The sequence below is a fragment of the Mirounga leonina genome, unplaced genomic scaffold (assembly GCF_011800145.1).
Source record: "Mirounga leonina isolate KUSES-001 unplaced genomic scaffold, KU_Mleo_1.0 Mir_125, whole genome shotgun sequence".
NCBI classification, from domain to species: domain Eukaryota; kingdom Metazoa; phylum Chordata; class Mammalia; order Carnivora; family Phocidae; genus Mirounga; species Mirounga leonina.
This window is the reverse complement of record NW_023270305.1, coordinates 70,770,675-70,795,844: the sequence shown is the minus strand read 5'-3', so window position 1 is coordinate 70,795,844 and position 25,170 is coordinate 70,770,675. Positions and strand designations below refer to the sequence as shown.

The window sequence follows — 25,170 nt, the reverse complement described above, 5'->3', positions numbered from 1 at the left end:
CCTTCAAGGACAGAAAGCAAGTTTTTGTCCCAGTGGCTTGACCAGGAGCTTCCACATCCTTTTTTTTTCCTTCTCTCCTTCTCAGAGTCTTGGTTCTAAGCTAGCATGTTTTCCTTTACTTTTTCCTTCCTAGGTGGCTGCACTCAATTTGAGTGTCCTTAGAGGTGCCTCCTTTCCTTACAAACGCTTTCATGAGGCAGGCAATTAAACAAACAACCCTGTCAGGCTTTTGGTGCTGATTCATTTTTCCTCCCCACTCAGTATAGTAGGGGTTAGAGGTGGGCCACCGCCCCACATGCCTCCCTCCCCCACTTGAGTTCAGGCCCGTTGCATTTCATCAGATGAGCTTGCAGCGGACAGGGCCTTTCCTTCCTCCCCACAGGGACAGTTTACTTAGATTAGGTTGATTGTGGTTAATTTGGTGATATTTGATACGATAGCCTTTCTTTGGCACGTACTAGCAACTAATAATTCTGTTCCACCGTATTGAAGATATTCTCAAAAACAATACGTTTTTCTCCTGCCCCACGCCAGCACACTTAGAAATAATCCCGGATTAGGGCCTCTCGCTGATTTGTAAGTCAGTGAGAATGTATCAGTTCTCCAGATCTCTAAGGGAAAGATCATGATCATAGTTTGAGAGTGCGGAGTGGGGCAACAGAGATGAAAAGCCTTTCCTGAACGATGAACAGTGTGTAGAGTGTTTGACTTTGGCCAGCCTCTTGTATGATTTGCTTCTTACCTTGGGTTTCTCCTCTCCATCTTGAAAAATACTCAGATGGGTTTCACTTAGAATTTCACCTTTTTGTAAATGGTATTCCTCTGGCAGATTTTGGTGATGTTAAAGCAGACTCTGGTATTCTTTCTTGTTCCCACAGACTCTTGTATTCTTTCTTGTTCTCTCTTCTTACTTGAACTTTAAAATGGCACAGATGGGAGGCAGTGCCCTTAACACCTTTCGTCTCGTCCACGAGGGAATGACTTTTTCTTGGCTTGAACTTGTCTTGCCCACCTCCATGGCCATAGATCTTTTGTAAGGTTGACAGCCTCCTAACCCTGTGTCCTACGTAATTGCTTTAAGAGCTGCTCCTGGCAGAACCTGGACTAGACCAGTTGTCCTTCTATTGAAGACCACTCAGAGAATAGCCGCTAGAAGGATGATGGTCGTTGGGACACCTGAGTGGCTCAGTCGGTTGGGCCTTCAGCTCAGGTCATGATCTCAGGGTCCTGGGATCGAGTCCCGCATCGGGCTCCCTGCTCCAAGGAGAGTTGTGGAGAGTCTGCTTCTCCCTGTCCCTCTGCCTGTAGCTCCCCCTGCTTGTGCGCATGTGCGTGCACACGCTCGCGCGCTCTCTCTCACAAATGAATAAAATCTTTAAAAAAAAAAAGAATAATGATCAAGTGATGAGCACAACATAGCCGACTTCACTCAGCTCTCCCACAAGATCCTACAGAAGACCAGAAACAGTGTTTTCCTTACTGGTGGAAATTACTGATTTGATCGTGTGCAAACCATTCTGATAAGAGTTTTAGTTTCCCTACGTTACTCTTAAATATATCTCCTAGATATGTGTACCTTTGTTAAGATTTTGGGCAAATTGAGAGTGACAGAACTCATCAGCATCCTCCAGGCTCAAACCTGGCATCTGGAAGAGAAGGACACAGGGACTGTGCTGCATGCTGGCCCAGCTGTAGGAGGGTTGAGACCTTTTCAGGGAGATAATCTTTGTTGGTAAAAGAAATCGGTCTTGCCCTCACTGCCACTTTGTTTGCTTAGGAACCTTCATCCCCAGGTCACTTCGTCCAGTATGACAGCACTAAAGTTTTTGGGTTTGGACGTGTGTTGTAAGTTCTTGTTCTAGTTCCCATTCATAGAAAGTGAGGCTGAAACCCTTGTGAAGTTTGGCCATCACCGAAATCACAGTAGAATCCCTAACACTCTTGAGTCTCCTCACATGTAGGTCATAACTGTAGGCCCGTGTAAACAAGTTTATCACTTCATTTGTTGATTTTGTGAATAAGATGGAAATCTTGATATTACTCAGTAATGAATAAAGATGGCATTCTTCTGAGAACTTACGTAGTTACACATATTTGAGAAGGTTCACCTTATCCCAAATTAAGCTCAAATTGAGGAGTAGATTCTAGAAATAACTTTACTAGCATTTGCACTAAACAGTTCTTTAGTCTATGAGATGCTACAGTTATGTCACTTAAAAATTTTAAGGGAGATTATTTTAAACTAGTTGTTTTGTGGTTGAATGATAGTTATTTCACATTGCTAAACTGTTTTTAATGGTTTATGTGCAGAATTAAAGAATTACACGTATCCCCTTTTCTCTAGGAGTTGGACGTTCGATGGAATCCAAGTTGACCTCTTTGGGAATTAAAACTTGTGGAGACTTGCAATATATGACAATGGCAAAACTCCAAAAAGAATTTGGTCCCAAAACAGGTCAGATGCTTTATAGGTTCTGCCGTGGTTTGGATGATAGACCAGTTCGAACTGAAAAGGAAAGAAAATCTATTTCAGCTGAGATCAACTATGGAATAAGGTTTACCCAGGTACTGATCTCTTAACGAGTTCTATCCATTTATTTACTGTTCTTTACCTTTTCATCTAGTCCCATCTCTCCAACTAGCCCATAGACTCTTGTTGCTTGAAGTGAAGACTTTACACTCTTGTTCCTGCAGCTTGTAGGATATAAAGAGTATACACGTTTGATTTTGGAAGTGAAAATACTTGAGAATTGTTCGGTGTATAGGAAAGTAACGTGGGATTTTTCTGTTTGTTTTTCCATAGCCAAAAGAAGCGGAAGCTTTTCTTCTGAATCTTTCAGAAGAAATTCAGCGACGACTTGAGGCTGCCGGCGTGAAGGGTAAACGCCTGACGCTCAAAGTCATGGTGCGAAAGCCTGGGGCCCCAGTCGAAACTGCGAAATTTGGAGGCCATGGGATTTGTGATAACATCGCCAGGTAAGCTTATGTGTAAAAGGAGTTTGGCTAATTGATTATTTCAGTGCAGGTTGTTAGAATTAATAGGAAAAAGAAGAAAACCAAAGAAGAGTCTGAATAAAGATCTGTACACTCTGACGTTGTCAGATATTCAGCCAAGGCTGTTGCCGGCGTGTCACTGCCCTCGGGTTCGGCTAGTCACAGGAACCTGTGTGCCTGACCTTCGGAGGGAGTCTTCAGGCTGTGGACTTCCGTGCACGGACAGAAAGAAAGGGTGGCGACAGGGTCCGGGGGGGAAAGGTCAGCGTGGTGATTCAGAAAGTGATTTTAATGAGACATTGGCTTTATTTGGGGAGGTATGGTTTTCGTTTCTGAAATGATTAATTTTGTAGTCTCTGCAAACTGGTAGGAAGCATTTAAACCTCCCCCCCCCTTTTTTTAAGGTAAGGGCCACTACTCTGAAACTTCATGTAAAGTTTGTGACCAAAAGAAAAAACTTTTGTGTACCGTTTTATATGCCAACAGTACACTGCAATCAATCAAAGCTTTGAGACTTCTGACCCTGAAAGCCACACATAAGGAATTGTATGTAAAAAAGAAAAAGTTTTGTGAAGGGTGAGCTCATGCCAACCACCCCAGTTCCGCTTGTGTGTACGGTGATGTCAGGAGTCGCGAGAGGACCGCGCTCAGTTGCACATGGCTGCGGCTCGTCACTCACGCCTTTGTTCACTGTGAAAACAAGGATTACAAATTATACGTGGAATATTAGATTAATAAAATACATTTCTGTGCAGTTGGTAATCTTTAACTGTTACATTTACCTATTTTAATAAACATTTTGATGTATCCATCTTTCAAATGGTAGGTAGGTAAATACACTGTTAGTGATCATTTCTATAATAAGTTCATTGTTAGGCCCTAACTCTGGAAGAGAATGATCTTTCTACACGTGGTTTCTATGGGAAAATCAGATTACCTTTTCTGGAACTTGATTTTTTTAAGATACCTGGGAGGGATCATCCAAAAACGGAATCATTTTTCTTTGGGAAGAGAACTGGCAGTTTCCTCTTTTCGTGTCTGTGTGTTTAAAGATCTTATAGTTACTTAGCATTGTCTGTTTTGGTGGGGTTCACTTCCTCTAATCTGAATAAGAAAATCAGCCTTCTTTCAGTCCTTTGTGAAGAGAACCCAGGTACTCCAAAAATGTAATTTTAACATTAAGAAAACTGGGATTAATTATACTTTATCCCCCCCGGCTCCTAGTTGAAGGATAATAGCCTTTCTATAAGCACGTTATCTCCTTGCTGTTGTTGGTATTTGTTCCGTTTTTGTCCTGAACTTAAAAAGTTTTATTAGGAAAATTTAAAACATTTAGAAGTAGAAAGAACAGTAGAGTGAACCCCCGTGAACCCATTACCAGACTCGCTCCTCCGATGCCATCCTTCCTCCCCTTCTTCCCAGTGATTTTGAAGCAAATCTCCGATACTGTCTCTTTTCTCCCACAAATATTTCAAGTGTCCATCTCTAACGAGGTGAGGACTCGGTTGAGTAACCACAGGACAGTTCAGTCTGCTGTGCGCAGCCAGCGGTCAAGTGTACATTTTGCTGTGTCCTTAAAATACTTTGGAGGAAATGATAATGTAAAAGAGCACGTGATTAATCAAAACAGGTGTAATTTTATAAATGTTACCAACATACAGACCAGTTGCAAACCATTAACTTAAACCTAACGTTGCGGTGGTGTTCTGACTGCATGAGGAATGCTTTAGGTGAGGGATTATGAAATACTCTAGCACTGACCATATACTTCCTCTGTCTCCCGGGTTGACACACCGTTTCCTGCGGGCCATATGCAGCCTGGGTCCTGTTTTTATGTGGTTTGTGTGAGCCAAGGATGATATTTATGTAAACGTTTGTGAAAAGCAAAGACTGTGAGAGGACCATACAGCACAGGTGATTTCTGGCCCTTTCCAGAAAAAGTCTGTGGGCCGCTACTGTAATCCCCTCTGCAGTCCTGTTGGGCTGAGTCGGGAAGTGGTACTCCGCATTCCATGATTCTCTTACCTCTTGTCATTGGCCTTGATCAGAAGCTGTGTGGCAATCATGTGTCTCCCAGACTCTGATCTGTTACAGTACTGTAAGAGAAAGGGCACATTTTAAATTGCGTATCAGAGAGCCATGTGTAAGTTGAAATCTGTGGCTTGATTATCACACAGGAAGAGTTTTAACAGTTTTCTTTTGGGGAAAGAATTTCCCCCCTTGGCGTTCTTTTGTATATATGTGTTTTTAATTTGAATTTTATACACACACACACACAGTCCTTTGCACTACTTCTCTTCCATTGCCTCTTCTTGTTTCCCCTGTGTGTGCATTTCCTTTGCCCCCCTCAGTGTTCCACAAGGGTGAGCGTGTGCACGCTGCACATGGTTCGTCCTAGAGTCTGCTGTGACCACGTTTCCTTTTTTGTGGAACTTGTTTGTCCTGGAGTTACTGAGCATCTCGTTTTGTTTGTTGGCTTTTTTGTGAATTTGCCACTGAGTTTTATCCCCACAGTCCCTCCTAGTGTGTTTCAGTACACCAGTTAATCACCTGGTTTGATCTTTTTTCTTGGGGCGCTCTCTCGGGTCCCTCCCTTGTGCCCACGCAGTCGGGGATTAGACGTACTGTAGAGTGGGAGTCAAGGGGTGTCCCTTCTCTGTGATCTGTGTAGGATCCTTGTTTTCCTGGATCCCAGCTCTCCTTCTCCTAGTATCTAGTGAGAAAGAATACTTGGATGTAAGTTGTTTTGAACCTGTCTATCCTCATGCTCAGTAGCTTTGCTGACTTAAAAGTTACGGTTAGAAATCATTTTCCCTCATTTAAAGACTCCATTGTCCTCTTTTTCCCTGGATTTTTTTTTTTTTTTTTTAAGATTTTATTTATTTACTTGACAGAGCCAGAGAGCGTAAGCGGGGGGAGCAGCAGAGGGAGAGGGAGAAGCTCCCGCTGAGCAGGGAGCCCGAGGCGGGGCTCGATCCCAGGACCCCGAGTTCATGACGGGAGCCAAAATCAGACGCTTACCCGACTGAGCCACCCAGGTGTCCCAGGGGTTCTTTTTATTTGGTCTTGTTTTTGTGCCAGGTACTTCATCAATATTAATTTTTTATTTCTACCAACATTTTAAACTTCTGAGTATTTTTCTTAATTCTTTGGACATTTAAATATAAATACCTGTTATTTCATGGATGCCATATTCTCTCTTCTCTCTTAAATATTCTTGGGCGCCTGGGTGGCTCAGTTGGTTAAGCAACTGCCTTCGGCTCAGGTCATGATCCCGGAGTCCCTGGATCGAGTCCCGCATCGGGCTCCCTGCTCGGCAGGGAGTCTGCTTCTCCCTCTGACCCTCCCCCCTCTCATGTGCTCTCTCTCATTCTCTCTCTCAAATAAATAAAATCTTTAAAAAAAAAAAATTCTTCTGTTCCCTCTGTCACTTGTTTCTCCCGATTCCTTCTTTCTCTTTTGATTACTTTTATAGTAGAGGTTTTCTTTCACCATCTGTCTGATAGTTCATGACTGTCTGTTCATATATGAACTTCTAAAATTTTATTTGGAACCCCTGGATTCGTAGTGGGACATGCGGACCAGTGGGCTTCACCACAGACGAGTGATTGAGGGGCTTGTGTTTGGTTACCACAAGCAGTTCTGTCTGTGGTCTTTGCTGTCAGGCTTGTCAGTTGCCCCACGAGAGATCTTCCCATCTCCTGCCTGCAGTCAGGGAGCAGATGGAGGATGGCAGCTAGCATTCTGGTTACTCACTCAATAGGAGGAGCGGTCTGGGTGGAAAGAGTGTAGTTTCTTTTGAGCGAGGTGCCTCTCTTCCCTTGGCCGTGAATGATGTCCCCTAGCTTTCAGCATCGACAGCCTGGGTATAGTGCCGCTCCCAGAGGAGGGGCTGACTCTCTGTCGGCTGCACGTGCACGTTCTCACCCCCTCCATTGGCACCCGGCGCCTCCAGTCATGGAGCATGTCTGAGGTCCTGTAGCATAAATTGACTTATCTCCCGCTGGTGCCTTGCTTTAGGCATAGCAGGCATGTTTGGTAACTTACATTTACTGATGTGCTCTCAGTCTTCTAAATTACGGTTAACATTTTTCCTCTACTCTTACCTCCTCCTGTTTATATTTTTTTAAGAGTCTATGCTATTTAAAAATCATTTCAAGACAGTTTAGTGGTATTCTGGAAAGATAGGAAGATAAACACACATTTAAACCACCACGGTCCACTAAAAATCTCACTCTTAAGTTCTGTATTTATTTGTGTGAAATAAACTTAATTAAGGCAACAAATCAATGGAAATATTTTCAAATAGTTTCCTTAAAAATACTGGTAATTTTCATGGATGTACATAATGTCCTCACGTACTGGGAAGGTAAATATAATAAAAATAGTTTTTAGCACCTAATAATGCTGGCAGTCTCCCGTCCTCCTTCAAGAATTCTTGAAGTTGTAAGAATTGTGTATTCTAGGCCCGCTGGGTCTTAGGGTACCATCATATTTCCTTTGTCATAGCTGGACACACGTTTGTTGATTTCTAGAGCCTCTGAGAATTGTCATGCACATATTCACATGTTGAAATTATTCAGTGGCTTTACTTCAAACAATAAAAGTAGAGTCAAGAACTAAACTACAGGGGGATTCATCTATCTCATACCTCAACGTGGATAATCTTGGAATCTAAAATTTCTCTTGGAATCTCAAACATTGTATTTAAAATATGCTCACGCTTTAGTTGCAATATAGTATGCGTGTTATTTGCGTATGTATGTATGCGTTAACTAAAATACATCTTTCTAAAGAATTTTTTCCAGTTGGCCAGGTCTTCTTTAGCCTGTATCTCAAAGTCTCAGTATCCTGTATGGTTTTTCTTTTTACTCTTTGCTGTCATTGTAATTAATTTGTTATTACGTCCTTCCTTGAAGGAAGACTATCTCATTCATTTTCAAGGATTATATTTAGTACTTAATTATTTAAACTTCTTTGTAACTTTCTTGACAACTTTCCTATACCTCTTTAAACCGTTCAGTATTTGTGAGGTACTAGTGAATATATAGGGGATGTAGCTTTTGTTCCTTTAAAAGTTAATTCTATCACTTACAGGACTGTAACTCTTGACCAGGCAACAGACAGTGCAAAGATAATTGGAAAAGCTACACTAAACATGTTTCATACAATGAAACTAAATATATCGGATATGAGAGGGGTAAGTATATAACATTTTAAAATTCTGACTTTCTGCAATGTTTTTCTCATTTAAGGCTTGACCTAAGAATGGTCATGGGGCGGGTAGTGGGTTTATGTGCATATTTTCAGCTCCTTTGAGATAATAACAGGAGAATAGAAACTGAAAAATTCTTGACTTTCTCATCTGACCCGATCTTATTTTTCAGCAGAGAGTCACATTTGTTCTGAAAGCTCTGTATTTTCTGCCTAGAATAATTTTGTATGTTAAATTTTTATAGTATCTTTTAGTTAACCAAGGGCTTATTTTACCTACATTATCTTGCTTCCTGTTCTCACTCCCCTAGAAGTTGATGGGGCTGTGAGGAGTATAGAACTGCAAATAATTCTTGTACCTTTAAGGTCCTTTTTAACCAAATTCATTCTGATGTCTGTTAATGCTCTTAGAAGGGAGCAGTTACCATAGCACAGAAACATGCCTTTGGAACATGTAGGTGAGAGGGTATCAAAAATGTAAAAACCTTAATTTTCTTGAGGATGAACCTTTGTAGGGTTCCACTGTGTGTACACATATGTGAGTGAAAGGCATTTTTTGGCTTGGTGTGGCATTTTGGGAAGGATTAAACAGTTACTAAGCCAGACACGATGTAAACTCCTCCTTGAAATACTGTTACAGTAAGGCTTTACAGTGTTGTGGGGTGTAGTTATCTAGACACCGGGGTGCAGTGTACCTGGGGCACTGCCCATCCCACCCCGCCCACACCCATTTATTTGAGAAGTACTTCATTTTAAACAAAAATGATAAATGAGTAAGGCTGCAAGTAGACTGACCCCTATGGAATTTTTTTTTTTTATGTTAAAAACTTGGTTAGTTAGAACTTTAGTGGAATATAAAAGTATTACACTTTTTTGGATTTTTCTGATTTTGAAGACATTGCAGTATATTTGGATAGAATTGGATACTCCCAAGATTGAGGTGAATAGCTGCTCGCTAGCTACTTAGTAGTTTTTGTAATAAATCATATAGAAGACTGAATACTTTCATTTAATCTTTTATTCTAGAAATAGGACCTAGAAGATCTTTTTAAAAAGGAATAGCTGAGAAGTTTGCATAGTTGATTTGATATTCTTGCTTCAGTTTTCCTGGAAACACAGTTTCCACTTCTGGTTCTAGGTTGGGATTCAAGTCAATCAGTTGGTTCCGACCAATCCAAACCCTTCCACATGCCCCAGTCGCCCATCAGTTCAGTCAAGCCACTTTCCTGGTGGGTCACACTCTGTCCTGGATCTCTTCCAAGTTCAGAAAGCTAAGAAATCCACAGAAGAGGAGCACAAGGAAGGTCAGTGGTCATCAGTGTGGTTCTTGTTTTGGTGCTGCTTTTACCTTTAGGAAGGCTAATAAGTTAATATAACAATTGTCTGGCATGGCTCTACTTTTTAAGAAACACACTGACATTCTGGATTATGAGGAATCAATAGCGTAAGTTTGTTTTACTTAAAATGGATTAAAGGAATCCATATTACCCCATCCCTAATGATGTGAAGAAGCTATTTTATGTATTTTCTATACTTTCAGTATTTCTGGCTGCTATGGATCTGGAAATATCCTCTGCCTCTAGAAACTGCACTTTCTTGCCATCTTTTTCTACGCATCTGACATCAAGTGTCAATCCTGCTACTAGCAAAGCTGAGTCTTCAGGGAAATGGAATGGTCTACATTCTCCCATCAGCTTAAAATCAAGACTTAACCTGAGTATAGAGGTTCCGTCACCCTCCCAGGTATTTTTTTTTTTTTTAATAGTTCCTAGTATGATGTAAGTGCAAAAGCAGTTTCAAAGTAGGGATTACGTTTTTAGTTGTCAGCATAGCCAAGAAGGGGAGAGGGCTACTTGGGGTAGATCAAGGGCGGACCCACAGTGTTACTGAATTCCAAATGAGAAAGACCACATTAGGAGAAAGGTGGTGCTTTTGCAAAGATCTGCCACTCTTGCAAGTTGTAGAATGTGGATAGAAGCCAGTTCTGCAGACTGCCATCAGTAGCCACTTTACCTCTTTGTGGCAGCGGTTATCATACGGATTTAACTCTATTCAGCAAAACAGCTTTGGTGATCATTAGTAGGGGCCTACGTCCAAGGTTTTTCTTGCAGCATTTGCAAACAGTTCTTTCTGGAGAGCTACATGTTTTTCCTAACGTAAGCTAGTAATTCCGTTGGTGTGCACGGTAAATGTGTAATACTGTTGGCATTTTTGCTCCTTGTAAGGTTAAGCTATATCGGGGAAGTCCGTTTCTCTGCTCCACTACGTGGTAGGAGGCTGAAGGAAACATACATGCTGGCCTTAAGGCTCGGAAAGGGACGGTTGTGATACACTTGCATTGGGTCCCAGATGCTAGTGAGCTATCCAGAAACCGTTGTTCCTGGCAAAGTATCACATTGGCCTGCCCAGCTTACGGGATTCCGTGTTTCTAAGTGGAAGTGCACAGATGCACAGAGGAATCTGCTATGTAGGCTAGAGCAAAGTTAGTTTCTAGAATCCCTTTTTTCTAACTTGGTGTTGTCAGAACCAGAATTATTTGTATTTGGGGGCAGGTGGTCAACTGTGTGAAAGGTAAACAGAACTCTCTTACCCGATGCCAGAAATTTGACATATCCCATAGACACTGGCCCCGGCCCCTGGGTGGGATCTGAGATCCATCTCTTGGCTGCAGTCGCAGGAGATAGAGCGAGTATGTTTGGACTCGCCTGACCCAGCGGTGCTGCCAGGGCACTTGTCTCTCCAGACTCTTAGTAGTCTTACTACTCGGGCTTCAATGGCAAAAGGCCAAAAACCTTCTAAAACTGTGCTGTTTTGGAGGGTTAGCTTTCCTAGCCTGCTTCTCTGCACCTTTTGTTTATTGTTCAGGTTGAAGTGAAAGTGGTAACATTAACTCTACTAAGCTCCTCCCTGGGCATGCTTTAACTTCAGACTCATGTGGTATTTTACAGCTCGATCAGTCTGTTTTAGAAGCACTTCCACCTGATCTCCGGGAACAAGTAGAGCAGGTTTGTGCTGGTCAGCAAGGAGAGCTGCATGGCGACAGAAAGAAAGAGCCAGTAAATGGCTGTAATACAGGAATTTTGCCACAACCAGTTGGGACGGTTTTGTTACAAATACCAGAACCTCAAGAATCTAACAGTGACACAGGAATTAATGTTATAGCCCTTCCAGCATTTTCACAGGTAAGAGACCTTCTACCCTGAACATGCTCATCCGTCCTACTCTAGCTCAGGGCAGATCTCATTTCCTCTTTTCCTTTGGACCCTAAACTCTCAGTAGCTCACGCCGTATCTGAGGTGGGGGTGGGGGTGGGGGGCCGGTGGGGAGGGATTGGCTCATGTCTGCATCATCTAAAGGACACAGACTGGCAGAGAAGAGGGAGGATATGGTATGTGGGTGCTTGAAGTCTCCACCCAGAAGTAAAACAGAAACTCATTCTGTTTCTATTTTCTTGGCTAGGGATGACCATTGGGCCACACTTCAAATAACTGGGTGGAGATGCAGAATCATGGATTAGAGACCGGAACACAGTCTAAGCTTGGTGTTTCAAAAAAACATTGGAAATGAGCCTCATTTCTTGTGTTTTGCCTCTCATTTTCTAGGAGTGCTGCTTGCCCTGATGGTTCTGCAGTGGTTTTGTTTAAGTCAGTTCTTAACCCCAAATTTTCTTATTCTCACCCTAAAACCTTGTGAGGATACAGTGAGCTTTAATATTGAGGACCTATTAAGAATTCATACAGATCAGAAAAGCATGATTTGAAAACAAAATCTGTTTTGTGAAAAACAGCATCAACTCAGGTTTGACTTTGACCCTTCTCGTTTCCACTAGGTGGACCCTGAGGTGTTTGCTGCCCTTCCTGCCGAGCTTCAGAAGGAGCTGAAGGCAGCATACGATCAGAGGCAAAGGCAGGGAGAGAACTGCGCTCACCAGCAGTCGGCCGCTGTGTCAGGTAAGTAGCCAGGGAAGGGACCTGTACCACCACTGAAGACGAGAGAAAGGGGATCGCTGTAGGGCGTGACCCCGGAGTACGTAACGGCCAGCGTCTGAGCTGCTAGTCATGCTAAGAGCTCTTTGTATTGCAGCCGAACAAGTATACGATGCGGGGAAGTGTTGTCACAGTCCTAGCTGGACTTGTATCTGTAGCTTCTTGACTTGAAAACCCCTTCACTTCAGAAAAAGTTTGAATTATTGCCAGAATCTTTTGAGTACTTAAGATGGATACATCAAAGAGTGTAGGTTTAAAACAAATCTGAAGGTCTCCGAACATGCATTACAATACTGCCTGAACTGTTGTACCTCAGCTGTTTGATTTCCAGTTGGTCCTTATGGGTCCCCCTGTATAGAACAGATCTTGGTAAGTGAGCACAGGGGGCGGGCACCCTGGAGCCTGCAGCCAAGTACTGCCTTCCCCACGCACGGTCTGGCTCGGGGGCCTGTGTCAGGATGTGTGCGCGCACGCGTTGGGGTTGTCTTTGAGGAGGAAAGAGAACTTGTGGTACTGTCCAGACAGACTTTGCTGAAGATGTCATGTTCATATTCTTCTAGTGCCAAAGAATCTGTTACATCAGCTAAAACCAGCAGCAGTGAAAGAAAAGAAACGGAACAAGAAAAAAAATCCCACCAGTCCCCCGAAAAAGATTCAGAGTCCTGTGAAAAACAAGTTGCTTCACAGTCCTGTGAAAACTCTGCCCGGGGCCTGCGGGAGTCCCCAGAAGTTAATCGATGGGTTTCTAAAACATGAAGGTCCTGCTTCTGAGAAAGCTCTGGTAATATTTTGCATACTTTTTAAACTTTGACCTTTCTTTGATCAGATCTTAACGTACTCGCTGTTATGTCAACATAGCACTTTTTATTGTTTGTTTTCTTTAACAGGGAGACCTCTCTGCTTCCACTTCAGGTGTGCCAGGCCTTTCCGGGTCGCAGCCTGGGCCGGCTGGCTGCACAAGACCCCCGGCACCCAACCTAGCAGGAGCTGTTGAATTCAGTGATGTGAAGACGTTGCTCAAAGAATGGATAACTACCATTTCAGGTTGGCTTGGCCGGCGAGACAGCCGCGGACTGAGTGCAATGGTTCTAGGATTTTAGAACAGACACAGACTCATCCGTAGAGATGGAACTCATTTCTCTAAATCTGGTAGGCTAAACCCAGCCACCCTCTAACCTTTGAAACTCTGGGGCTGACTCTGAAAAGCTCCACACTATAGACCCCGTGTTTGGTGGCTGTAAGTCAGTGGGATAGTTAGAGAAACACGCGTCTCCTCTATACCTGCAGCTAGCGGTCTGCCTTCTTCAGAAGGAAGTTGGTCCTTACTGGAGGTTTTCCCCCTCTCTAGATCCAATGGAAGAAGACATCCTGCAAGTTGTGAAATACTGTACTGATCTAATAGAGGAAAAAGATTTGGAAAAACTGGACCTAGTTATAAAATACATGAAAAGGTAATTATTTGATACCTGTATCAGAAGGATAAAATGGGGCATCTCTCACGGCTACTCGCGGTGCGGCACGGAGCAGCTTCTACTCGCTGCGCAAGCCATTAACGGTGGACTGGGGGGGGGGGGGCTTCATTTTGAATCCCTAAACCATGATCAAAAGATTGTTCCCCTCGAGATGTATATAGTTTAAAACCCTACACGTTCAACTGATTGTTTCGGGAGGATTCAGTCTTACCTGCTCTTTTTTCTTAACCCACCTTTTAGGTTGATGCAGCAGTCGGTGGAATCGGTTTGGAACATGGCATTTGACTTTATTCTTGACAATGTTCAGGTGGTTTTACAACAAACTTACGGAAGCACATTAAAAGTTACATAAACCCCACCAGGGAGCCTGGTGCTCTCTGCTAGCTGTGCCCTAAGTGCTTGTGAGGTATTGGCAAAGTGCATGATAGTAATGCTTGGAGTTTTTATAATTTTCAATTTCTTTTTAAGCAAGTGTTTTGTACATTTCTTTTCAATAAGTGCCAAATTTGTCAGTATTGCATGTAAATAATTGTGTTCTTTTACTGTAGTATAGATTCTATTTACAAAATGTTTGTTTATAAAGTTTTATGGATTTTTACAGTGAAGTGTTTACAGTTGTTTAATAAAGAACTGTATGTATATTTTGTACAGGCTCCTTTTTGTGAATCCTTTAGGAAGCAAATCCTGCACTGTTTATTATATTTAAAGGCTGAGGAATCCTACAAGCCGGACTGTTACAGGCTCCATGCTAAACTTTGAAATTCCTGAGAGGTCCCAGACTGGGATTCTGCTTGTTCCGGGTAAAGCTTCTAAATAATCTTATCAATCACTCTTGTCCCCAAGCATGAACACAGCAGCATGTTAAGAAAGTCTTCTTTACTTGTTTTAAATTAGAACACACACACAATTTTTTTCCTGGGAAAATAATTACATCCCACAGCTGGCTTAGCGTTATTGTCTCTGCCTCTACTGTCCCTTGAGAAACTTCAGTAGTAATGAAGAATGGTACAGATTCTCAAATGTATATGAAGTGTTTTCTAGGCTAGGCTATACCATAATACTTGAAAAAATATATATTTGTAATCCTATGCCAGTGAATACTTGGGGACATTTTCTTCAACCACTTCACATTGCCTTCAACACTGTGCTATAAATATGAATAGGTAGTCTGATACTAGAGATCTGTTACCAGAATTCATCCCACAGTAACAGATGTCTTACAGTGGGGAAAAGATATTGTCATGTGGACTTCCCACCTTCTTCGGGAAAACTAGCTAAAATCCACGTCTCTGCAACAACTTCAGAGCACCAAGCCCAAACAGTCTTATCAGCTCCCTACTGATTGCCCCAGCAGGAAACATACGCATGATAGGACTTTGCTGGGACAAACTAGACCAAGATCAATGTACAGAAATTCTAATGCTAACGTGTGCTGGCACATGAGGTATTACACCAAAGCTGATGACTCATGGAGAGAAGCTACGCTAGCAGGGAAGCCTAGCAGAGCTCACTGATGGATGTCTCTTTTCTTTATTGGTAGTTCAGAATTGTGCTGGTTACAGTGGACTCTCAGGACTATACAAGCAGTAAATAGCAGCCAGCTATGCTTTACACCATGGTTTCACACAAAGCAGAGATCAGAGTGCCTAATTTTCTATTTTAAAAAATTCCTAAGGGCACATGGCAGAAGAATGCTGGGGGGGGAAAAAAAATCACTGTGGGAAGGGATATGCATAAATAAAGAAGTATTTCTTACATCAAAAAAGTCCCAAGAATCACAAAATCTGCAGAAACTTGGTTAATCAAATACTGCAGTACTGATTTAATCAGTATAAAATCGAAAGAGCTTTAGATCTGTAATAAAAATCCAAATTTGGGTTAGGGCAAACTTTAAAACAGCAGCCAGTAGAGAAGGGTGGGGGGGGGCAGGTGAACAGGCACGTTGGAACAACTGTGGGGACATGTAATCGACCACTGTCAAACCAGTGTAAGTTTCTTGGTTTCTCATGGAAAACATTTTATAGACCTATTTTTTCCTTCCATACTTAAGTTTATCAGTGTCCAGATACATCCGTTTCATTTTTGTCTGGTTTTTCCTGGTGATTTTAGAACATAATATTGCATTTATTCCAATTCCTGCCCCATGTGGAAAAATTAGATGATTTCAAATACTTTCTTCAGCTCCACAATAAGCTGCCAATCACTCTTCTGCATCTCATCTCTGAACCAGTCTTTGAGGGCATCAATGGACTGCCGGCTGATCTGCAAGCCCAAGGCACAAACAGGGTCAGCAACAGTGTAACAACCACATGTCCAAAAAAAGCAGTGTGGCCCATGCCTGTCATCGGCTACTGCTCATTAAAAAGAAACCTTAGCCAAAGTACAATACAGTGCTCGTCTGCCTTTTAGAGTAGCAGACTCTCTGCAAGTCCTGGCAGGCACTCTCTGGGAGGAGGCCCCTTCCTCAACAAAGACAAGGCCACATCACAGACCTGCCCTGAGGAAGAATCCAGTCCTCTCAGACTGTAAAAGTTCAAACTTCCAGCCCTCAGAGCTACTTCGTAAAGGTAACCAGAGAAGAGTCGCCCCCTCTTCCTTAAAGTGAGCCACTTTTAGGAGACACTTACCTTACTGACAAGAATGTCTGTAGCTTCAAAATGTCTTCCATACATTTTGGGAGATTCCCCAGGGATAGGTTCTATTTTGACACAGACTTCTTGTCCTTTTTTTGCAACATCCACTTGTTTATGGTTTATTTCAATACTTGTGACTATTCCAATGTCAACAAACTGTAAAATAAGAACTGCAATGTAAGCAGAGGAATCCTGCCAGTCAGAGGCACTGCAGCTGGACAGCGGAAATAAAAACGAGCCAACAAGCCAGTTTAAGCGCCTTGGCTCTGTGACCCTTCTTTAGCACTCATCACACTGTGTGTGACTTCCTCATTGGGAAGCCAGGGAATGACACCACCACATCCCCTCTGCCCATCACAAGATGGCTTGTGAAGCAAGAGGACTCATATGCTTTCGACAGCTTGCAAAGTGCCCTGTCAACCCAGCGTGCCTTACTACTTCTGCTCTATCCTTTCACACGACACGTGCCATAGGAGGAGGGCGTGGCAGGCACAAACCTTCTCAATGAGAAATGACCTTGGAGTGGTCAGAATGATGAACAAGGGGTTTAAGTCAGGGACACATGATGTGGGGCCCTGTAGGCCAAGGTCAGAGGATGAGCGCTAGGAGCAAGCTGAGCTCAGTTACAGTGTAGGAGAAAAGCACTCCACTGCCTGCCTTGTCAAGAGATACGGGAGAGTAAGAGTGAAAATGAGAGGAGTGCTTGGTGTGGCCAAAGCCACACAGGACATAACTGCTGCAAGCAAATGTCCCACCTCAGTCCACTGAAACGGTGTAAAAGCAATGACCCCTAGAAGCAACAAGTCCTAGTGCGCCATTTCCCACTAAAGGAACCAGGTCTGGGGCAGGGAAAGTACTAGATGAGCCTGGAGCATCTTCTTGCACCAGAAAGGAAGAAAATGCTCAAGTGCTGAAGTAACCAGCTCGAATGGGCTCCCACTGACCAGAATGGATACTGGTAATGGATTAGAACATCAAATTTTTTAAAAAGGGAGTGTGTATAAATTACTTAATGAAAAGTTCAGTGGGGAGGAAGGTTCTTTACAAAAGTATGGGGGGGAGGGGCAGATCACAATGTTACCAACATTTGTGTAACTGCCTTAAGCAAGGATTACCAGTTACTAAATCTACCAAGATAAAGGTTGTTGAAACATGATATTTACAGGTACTCAAAAGTGCCCCAGACATGACAGTAATTATAAAGGAGGGAGAAAGCTGTGTTTCTAAGAGCGATGCTGAGCCAACAGCACCTGCCCCAGGAAACGAAGATGGCCTCGCTACAGTAAGAAAGCCTATGTGATGGGGCTGGAGGCAGGTGGGAACACCTGTGCATGCAGTATCTGTTTCAGCAACTGTAACTTCCACCTGGCGAGGAGGAAACAATCAGACCAATCCAAGTTGAGAAATAACCTGCAAAACAACTGGACTCTCCAGAAAGGATGGGGGGCTGGGCCTATTGAGACTAAAACCTGTAACCACCAAACGCAATGCACCTTGAAGGAATCCTGGACCAGGTCAGCAGATGGCACTCTGCAAGACACTTGGGACAGTTGGGGAAATGTGAGTGAGAACTGTAAATTACAGGACATTACTGAGTTAATGTTATTTTTTCTTAGGCAGATGCTAATCTCGAGGAAAGGAATATGGGTGTTCATTATTCTATTCTTTAAACTTCTCCCCAGGCTTGAAACTTCAAAACATCTTAAAAGGGCACTATTTCAAAGTACCTTGCACCTTTCATTTGCTGAAGCACTGATCGCTGGTGCTAAGAATCAACACTGGCACTCCTTACTGAGGTATAAATCACAGAAGGTGACAAGCTCTGCCTTTCGTCACCACTCCTGGACTCCCCATTTTACCCCTTTAAGAGACCACACTTAAGTTTTGAAAGTACAACCAAAACTTACATTTTTGCTAGGGACGCACATGGGTGTCCCTTGTTTCACCTGACCTGCTTCCACAGTCACTCCCATCACTATTGGGTCTCGAGAATTAAAAATATACTGGGGGAGGATTTTCATCTTGCAGGGAAATACTGCTATGTGCCTAAAAGGAAAAAAGAAAACCCCAAAATTGTGAAGCTGACAAAACCACTTAAACGTAAAAAACCCCAACACAAGTGAGTATGAGGCTTCCCGTTGGAGAACAGCAGCACTCCCCAGGCGGTGCCGGCAGAGCAGGGCGCATGCTGCAGACAGCCCTCGGTGTGTCTGCACCCGTCCAGGCCACCCGCATGGAGTGCTCCACCCCTCGCCATCCTCCTCCCCTCCCTCCATCCCTGCTGTCACTTCCCAAGTCTTAAAGAAGCCGTATCACAGGAGCACTGAGCCCTGCCCCTAAATTTAGATGGAGCTTAGAACCTCGACGGGCCCCACGGGCAGCCTGCTCTGAGACCCACACAGGCATCAAACCACAGCCACCTTCTCCGTACCACGTTCCCGAATCAGGTGATCCAAAAGGCCACTACTTCTCTGCTTAGCAAGCACATGCTTAAGTGTTTTCACAGGGTCTGGCAGTCTGCTTTAACCATGTCTTTTCACTTCTGGTCTCATGATTTCAAGCGAGCGTATCCCAGTCTAAATCCTAACACTCATCTGGCAATTCTCCTTTAAATACGTACCCCAATTTGAGCCATCACTCCCTATGGTCTGAGCCACCCTCATGTCTTGCCTGAACACTGGGAGCCTGACAAGACTCCCCGCTGCCTCCCTCAGATCCTCCCCAGGGCCTACAGAGTCCCACCAACTTCTCTGACCCCATCTCCTACTGCTCTCTGTCAGATTCAACGCGGCTGCCTCCCAGTGCTGCCCTTCTGCCTGGACAACTCCCCGTGGGTCTGGGCGGCTCACCCCATGCCCTCCAGATCTCTACTTGAATGGGAAACCAACAGAGCTGAGCTGCTGCCCCGGACCACACTGCTGGTCATGGCTCTCCTCCTGACTTAGGCCTTCCCTGCTCTGCCCTGCAGCCCTTACCCTACTTCTCATGTGTTCACTGCTTGTCTCGCCTGAGCTGCAAGAGGAGGAGGGACCTGGCCAGGGTCACTGCTGACTCATCTAGCACGCGCAGCGATGCCACCTACACGGGGCAGGCTCTCCTCCCATGGAATACCTCGCCTCATTGCAGTTCCTCACTGTACACATTCGCATTCTGATCCTTCCTTCCCAGGTAATCCCAGATAAGAAACTCCAGCAAGAGGGTTTTAGCGACTACTCACCAATTAATGAGACCCAGGCCCACCAATTTGAAAATTAAAAACTGCAAGGCTACAGAGGATTAGTTAACACACTGCTGGAATGCCTCAGATGGGCAGAATTTATGGTTTTTAATACATTATTTCAGGATGCAGCCTCTTCTGGATGAGCAAATGCCATGCTGCTTCTATCGGCCACAAACCTTTCTGGTATAGGTATTCCCCCACATGGCCAAAGTTCGCCTGATGCCACCTTGCTTTTGCAACAGACCTATGTTAGTACCTGCTTTCCCTCACCAAAAGAGGAGGATTTTGCTCTTACGAAAAAAGGCAAAAAGCAAAAACGTTTAGCATTTGTTTTGCAGTGAGCCATTAAGAGGCAGCGGGCACCCCAAACAGAGCGGCCGCGCCAAGCTTCTTCCCAGGGACCACACTCAGCATCTCAGCGTCACGCCGCCAGAGCTGGGAGCTGTGTCTGTGAGCATCTGGGCTTCACTTCGATTTATTTTGTTTATTGTTTGGGCCCGGGAGTGCTCAGAAAATTTTCCATATAAATTAATGGTAATTGCTTCTTCACGCTATGCCATTTCGCCTCATGGAAGGTTTCACAGAAACGCTTTACTTTCAGGATAGCGGGAGAAACTCGTACTTGGTAATTCTCAACCAACTTCATGACCAAAGACCCAAAGTAAGTAAAATGACCAACTTACTTAAATTCTTCTTGTTTCTGTTTCTTGTAGTCTTGTCTATATTTCGTAAAGGCATCAAATAAATGATAAATAATCTCTGCACTAAAAATTCTAACTCCTAAACTATCAGCCATTTCTTGTGCATCCCGTTCAATTCTCACATCAAAGGCCAAAATTACTGCATACCTGAAAGGTTCAAACACAATAAAGATCATTCGGAGAAACACAGAGTGTGTCATGGAGTCTGAAGAAAACAGGTAATATGAAAAAGCCTTCACAGCAGAAGAAAAATCACTTACTGGGGATCATGTTCCAGCATCACCGAAGCCTTCATAACATCTTTTTTATGGACTGGACCAATGTTAATTCCTGCATACTGTAGAAAGGGAGTTTCTGAGCTTAAATGCCTGTGTCTGGGAAAAGAAACAGCACTACAAACCATGACTATCACAGACTCCTGTGGAGTCGGGTAGGATTACTTACGGGCACTTCTGATGTTTTTAGAAATTCAAGTAGAGCTTCCAAAGATCCCAGTGTAGATGCCTGGACATAGACTCCTTTTTCTTCCAACTTGATAGCATTTAGTGTCTGCTTTAACTCATGGATCAACTCATCCTTGAAAAGAAGTTAAATGTGACAAGGTTGTAAACCAGCAATGGCCTAGAATTAAACTGTGTTTCTCTTTTTAATGAAGTATTCACATGAAAATATGAAACCAAGGCTAAGAAAACGTAAGGTGTAGCAGAACCTGTGCTGGAAAGGAGGAGGAGATTTAGGAGCCGAATCTGAGCTGTGTCCCACACTTCACCTTTGTCTTAGGTTTACTAATACGGAAATCTATTTAACCTCTGCTGTACTTGGCAAATAAGGTAGCTGGGTGAACAGAATGAAACGAGAAGAATCTTCTCAAAATTAAAAGGACTACATCAGTGTAATGTGTTACGGTAGCCCACGGGCTCTGCTTGACTGCCTTCACTGAAATGCCCTAACCTCGGCGTCCTTTTCAAAACTGTCACTGCTCCTTCAGAGATGAAGAGATTTCCCCCAGGAAGAAGTAGGACAGCCGTGTCCAAGCCATGGAGGCTGCAGCAGTCCCTGCCATAGTTGGGCCTGACCAAAGAGGGATGCCTGCCCTCTCCTTACTGGCCCTCCCCTCAGGTGGCCAACTCCCTGATGGTGGTGACCTGGTGCCGTTTGAGGAGTAACAGGAGTCCCAGCATATGAGATGAGCCAATGTGCTCGGGGGAGTGTCATCTTCTCTTCGGCAAGTGAGTATATAAACTCAAAGTTTGCTTTTGGGAAACTATGCTGGACTCCAGTGGGCATCTGCTCCTACAGACAGGCACACAAGCTTTAAAACAACTCCTATTTCCTTGTAAAATTTTCTTGAGTTCTGTCGGCATATTCGGATACCTAAAAACATGAACAACAAATTCTGGGCTTTTGATTCGTTTTTTCTTTAAATAAAATGTGTATTTTAGAATTCTAGCGTATATAAATATTACTTATGCTATTTCAGAGGACTGTGCAAACTGAAGTAATCTAAACGCATCAACTGTTTGCTATGAGCTACCAGGTAAGGCTTCACAAAGACAGTGGTGCCCGCTTCACTCATCACTACCAACATGTGCCCTGCTGGTGTGTCAGACTCACACAGCTTCGGAGGAAAAAAAAAATTTAAGTAACTTACTTTAAGAACTGGGATTTCATCTTCTTTATACGCCACCAGGAGGGGTAAACCAGCCAATGTCTTCTCTAGGTCTTTTCCAAGAATCTTTACTCCCTGAGCTGCTTCTACTTCTTTATGCTTTTCATACTGGTTCTGTAGAGATCAAAACATTTGCTACCACATTTATCTGAAAAGTGGTTAGGAGCAGGAGATGATGTAAGAGACCATATTTTCATGACCATGGGGTAGGAAAATGTTTCTTAAACTAGCCACAAAAAGCAATAAACACAAAAGATTGGTAAATTCAACATTAAAATTAAACACTTCTGTTTCTTAAGACACCATAGAAAAGGTAAAAAGACCAGAAGATGCTGCGATGCATACAAGCCACTAACAGTCTAGTCTCCCGACTATACAGACCACTCCTGTGACTATAAAGACAGACAACGCTGGACCACGGGGACATTGCATGAAGGAGTGAACTTAAATGGCTAATAAACATACAAAATAATGGCCAACCATATTTCAATCAGGTAAGTACCAAATGAAGCAATGAGCTACCAGATGGAAAAATTTTAAAATCTGACCGCATCAAAGAGCTGACAGTTGTGCAACCCTAATACACTGCAGTTGAAAGTGTAACTTGTTGGACTCACTGTGAACAACAGTGTGGCCTTATCCAGTAAAACTGGAGCTGAGCACAAGCTGAGGACTTAGCAGTTCACTCCTAGGCACATACCCTGCAGAAACTTGCACAACTGCACCAAGAGTGTTCAAAGCAACAACACTGTTGTTAATAGCAAAAATTTAAAAGCTAGAGATACCCTACATGTGCCATCAACAGGAGAACAGATAAATAAACCATGATATATTCATGGAGAATACCACACAACAAAAATGAACTACAGCTATATGAAACAACATGGGTAAATCTTAAAAGTCTTTTCTTTTTTTTTTTTTGAGTTAAAAGAAGCCAGATACAATGGAAATGAGAACGACTCTACTTTATGAAGTCCATACATATTTTTTAGGGGCACACACTCAGGTATTAAAACCATTTTTAACAAAGGATATCAGTTACTCTCATAAACATGGAAGCACGGTTAACTTTTAGGAAGGTGTGGGGGGGTGCTAACATCCGTGAGAGGCACACAGGCTTCTGGGGTGTCAACAATGTTCTATTCTTCATCTGTTTGTCTGCTTCCTAAAAATTTGTTCAACTCTTCCTCTATGTTTTGTGTAGTTTTCTGTATTTGTTTTATTTCATAATAAAAAAATGTGAATAAAAAACTAGTTGGCAGTTTAGAACCAAAACAATATACTTCAGTTCTCATGGAAAGCTTAGATAAGAAGAACTTGACACTTGTCCATTCTGACAGATGATCCCTTTATGAAGACATCTAATAGAGGCTGAGGAGCAAGGGCCTATTAAGCCAAGCAGCTGTGAAGTGAAGAAGTGACCTCAACAGAACTCATACACACTGTACATGTCCCCATGTGTCAACACTTACCACCTAGGCTTACCTTCACCCGTAATTCCTTCATTGGAGGAGGTAATAGGAGGCCTCGAATCTGAGTTACAATGGGCCCCTCTACTCCAGGAACAATAATTGTATCTCCTTCCTTCAAACGCCCATTGATCAGTATCACATCTATAGTGGTGCCCATTCCTGGGAGAGCCTTAACCTGAGAGACATAGTATAAAGGGAGTGAGAGAGAGACTACACTATAGCAGGAGATAGCCCCCAGCCCAGAATCACTGTTAAAGGCAAAGGGAAAATAAACTCAAAAGCTGATCCTCACCTCCATAACCTGTGCTCTTAGCTCCTCACAGTGTGCAAGTCTCTTGCTCAACATAGTCTGAGTTAACTCAACAAGAAGGTAGATCAGACTTCCCATGCCATCACCAGTATGTGCAGAGGTAGGTACCAAGGACACAAAAGTACGGGGATCCTTATTCTCATAAAACAAAGCTGCATTCAAACCCTAGAGACATAAAAAGCAAAATCATTCCAAAAGGCCAAGCTGTGGAAGGAAGTACCCAGGACAGCACGACTGATAAGACGACAGATAAGCAAATGGCTCCTCTTTGTGAAACTCCTCAAAAACACTCAAGAGATCATGAATATCCTGTAGGTATTAGTTGTATCACAGAAAAGTAGTTTCTTTCCAAGTCAACTTTTTTTTTAGTTTGTTTATTTTAGGGGGAAGGGGCAGAGGAAGAGAGAGAACCTCAAGCAGACTCCCCACTGAGCACAGAGCCTGACACAAGGCTCCATCTCACAACCCTGAGATCATGACTTGAGCGGAAATCAAGAGTCAGACGCTTAACCAACTGAGCTACCCAGGTGCCCCTCCAAGTCAAATTTATTTTTAAAATTTAAACATTCAGGGCGCCTGGGTGGCTCAGTCGTTAAGCGGCTGCCTTCGGCTCAGGTCATGATCCCAGGGTCCTAGGATCGAGCCCCCCATCGGGCTGCCTGCTCAGCGGGAAGCCTGCTTCTCCCTCTCCCACTCCCCCTGCTTGTGTTCCTGCTCTCGCTGTCTCTGTCTCTGTCAAATAAATAAATAAAATCTTAAAAAAAAAAAAAAAGTAAAATTTAAACATTCAGACTACAAAGACAGATCTTTGAAATACTATCTAATTTAAAAAGAAAAAAAGGGATAAGGGAAAAGAATGGAGAACACTACATGCCATTGATAAGGGAACAGAACCAGCATTAGTGAAACTGCTGGCTTTATTATAAGGACAACAGAACAAAAAGAAAAAATATTCTATGACATAGGCTCTTCATGGTAAAGTTTTCTTACCTGCTGTGCAAATTCCACAATAATAGCCTTTGCTCGCTCCTCAAATTCATCTTTTGTATTCTTTTTTTGCTTCTTTAAAGTAGCAGCCACATCAGAATCGGGGCTCTTTTTCCAATCATACAACCTATCAATCTAGACAAAAATTTTTCGTTAAGAAACATCTTTAAAACATTCAGAACACTCAGGAATTAATTAAAGTTAAAACTCCTAAAAGTTCCTAATGTCTATTATATACATTCAGGAGAGTGAATTACTCAAATATTTTATTATACCAAAAAGCTTGTATAACCCGCCTAACTGCATCCCCTCTTAAATTAGAAACTTCTGAGGTAACATGCTGCCCATCAGCCTCCAAACCAGTTCAGGAAAGGCTGCCATTTGTTTGCAAAAGATGAGATCTTAGAATTATCTTAGGACTATTACTGTATTTTGTTGGAATTCCAAAATGGTTCTGTTTAGTAGTCAGAAATAAGAATTACAGCAAGTATCATCACCAGGAAAATTATACA

The 25,170-nt window shown here is 43.0% G+C and overlaps 2 protein-coding genes across 11 annotated transcripts in view; one reads left to right on the top strand and one right to left on the bottom strand.

The window, feature by feature from the left end:
- The window catches only part of REV1 (REV1 DNA directed polymerase), a 100,586-nt gene extending 86,274 nt beyond the window's left edge, over window positions 1-14,312 (top strand). For all 9 annotated transcript variants that reach the window (XM_035001768.1, XM_035001767.1, XM_035001770.1 and 6 more), the window contains 11 exons: window positions 2,345-2,565; window positions 2,804-2,976; window positions 8,092-8,194; window positions 9,347-9,512; window positions 9,749-9,951; window positions 11,157-11,390; window positions 12,038-12,158; window positions 12,755-12,975; window positions 13,082-13,238; window positions 13,543-13,645; window positions 13,907-14,312. In XM_035001768.1, the coding sequence (XP_034857659.1) occupies window positions 2,345-2,565; window positions 2,804-2,976; window positions 8,092-8,194; window positions 9,347-9,512; window positions 9,749-9,951; window positions 11,157-11,390; window positions 12,038-12,158; window positions 12,755-12,975; window positions 13,082-13,238; window positions 13,543-13,645; window positions 13,907-14,018 (1,814 nt within the window). In that variant the 3' untranslated portion in view covers window positions 14,019-14,312. The remainder of the gene's footprint in view (window positions 1-2,344; window positions 2,566-2,803; window positions 2,977-8,091; window positions 8,195-9,346; window positions 9,513-9,748; window positions 9,952-11,156; window positions 11,391-12,037; window positions 12,159-12,754; window positions 12,976-13,081; window positions 13,239-13,542; window positions 13,646-13,906) is intronic.
- A 1,148-nt stretch (window positions 14,313-15,460) lies between these two features.
- EIF5B (eukaryotic translation initiation factor 5B) overlaps window positions 15,461-25,170 on the bottom strand; it is a 96,407-nt gene continuing 86,697 nt past the window's right edge. Inside the window, exons 15-24 of one of the 2 annotated variants that reach the window (XM_035001776.1) lie at window positions 24,662-24,793; window positions 23,654-23,836; window positions 23,375-23,536; window positions 21,872-22,003; window positions 20,665-20,796; window positions 20,481-20,557; window positions 20,203-20,367; window positions 18,207-18,345; window positions 16,294-16,455; window positions 15,461-15,928 (exon numbers count right to left, since the gene is read on the bottom strand). In XM_035001776.1, coding sequence (XP_034857667.1) covers window positions 15,821-15,928; window positions 16,294-16,455; window positions 18,207-18,345; window positions 20,203-20,367; window positions 20,481-20,557; window positions 20,665-20,796; window positions 21,872-22,003; window positions 23,375-23,536; window positions 23,654-23,836; window positions 24,662-24,793 — 1,392 coding nt within the window. In that variant the 3' untranslated portion in view covers window positions 15,461-15,820. The remainder of the gene's footprint in view (window positions 15,929-16,293; window positions 16,456-18,206; window positions 18,346-20,202; window positions 20,368-20,480; window positions 20,558-20,664; window positions 20,797-21,871; window positions 22,004-23,374; window positions 23,537-23,653; window positions 23,837-24,661; window positions 24,794-25,170) is intronic. The other variant, XM_035001778.1, reaches the window with a different exon arrangement.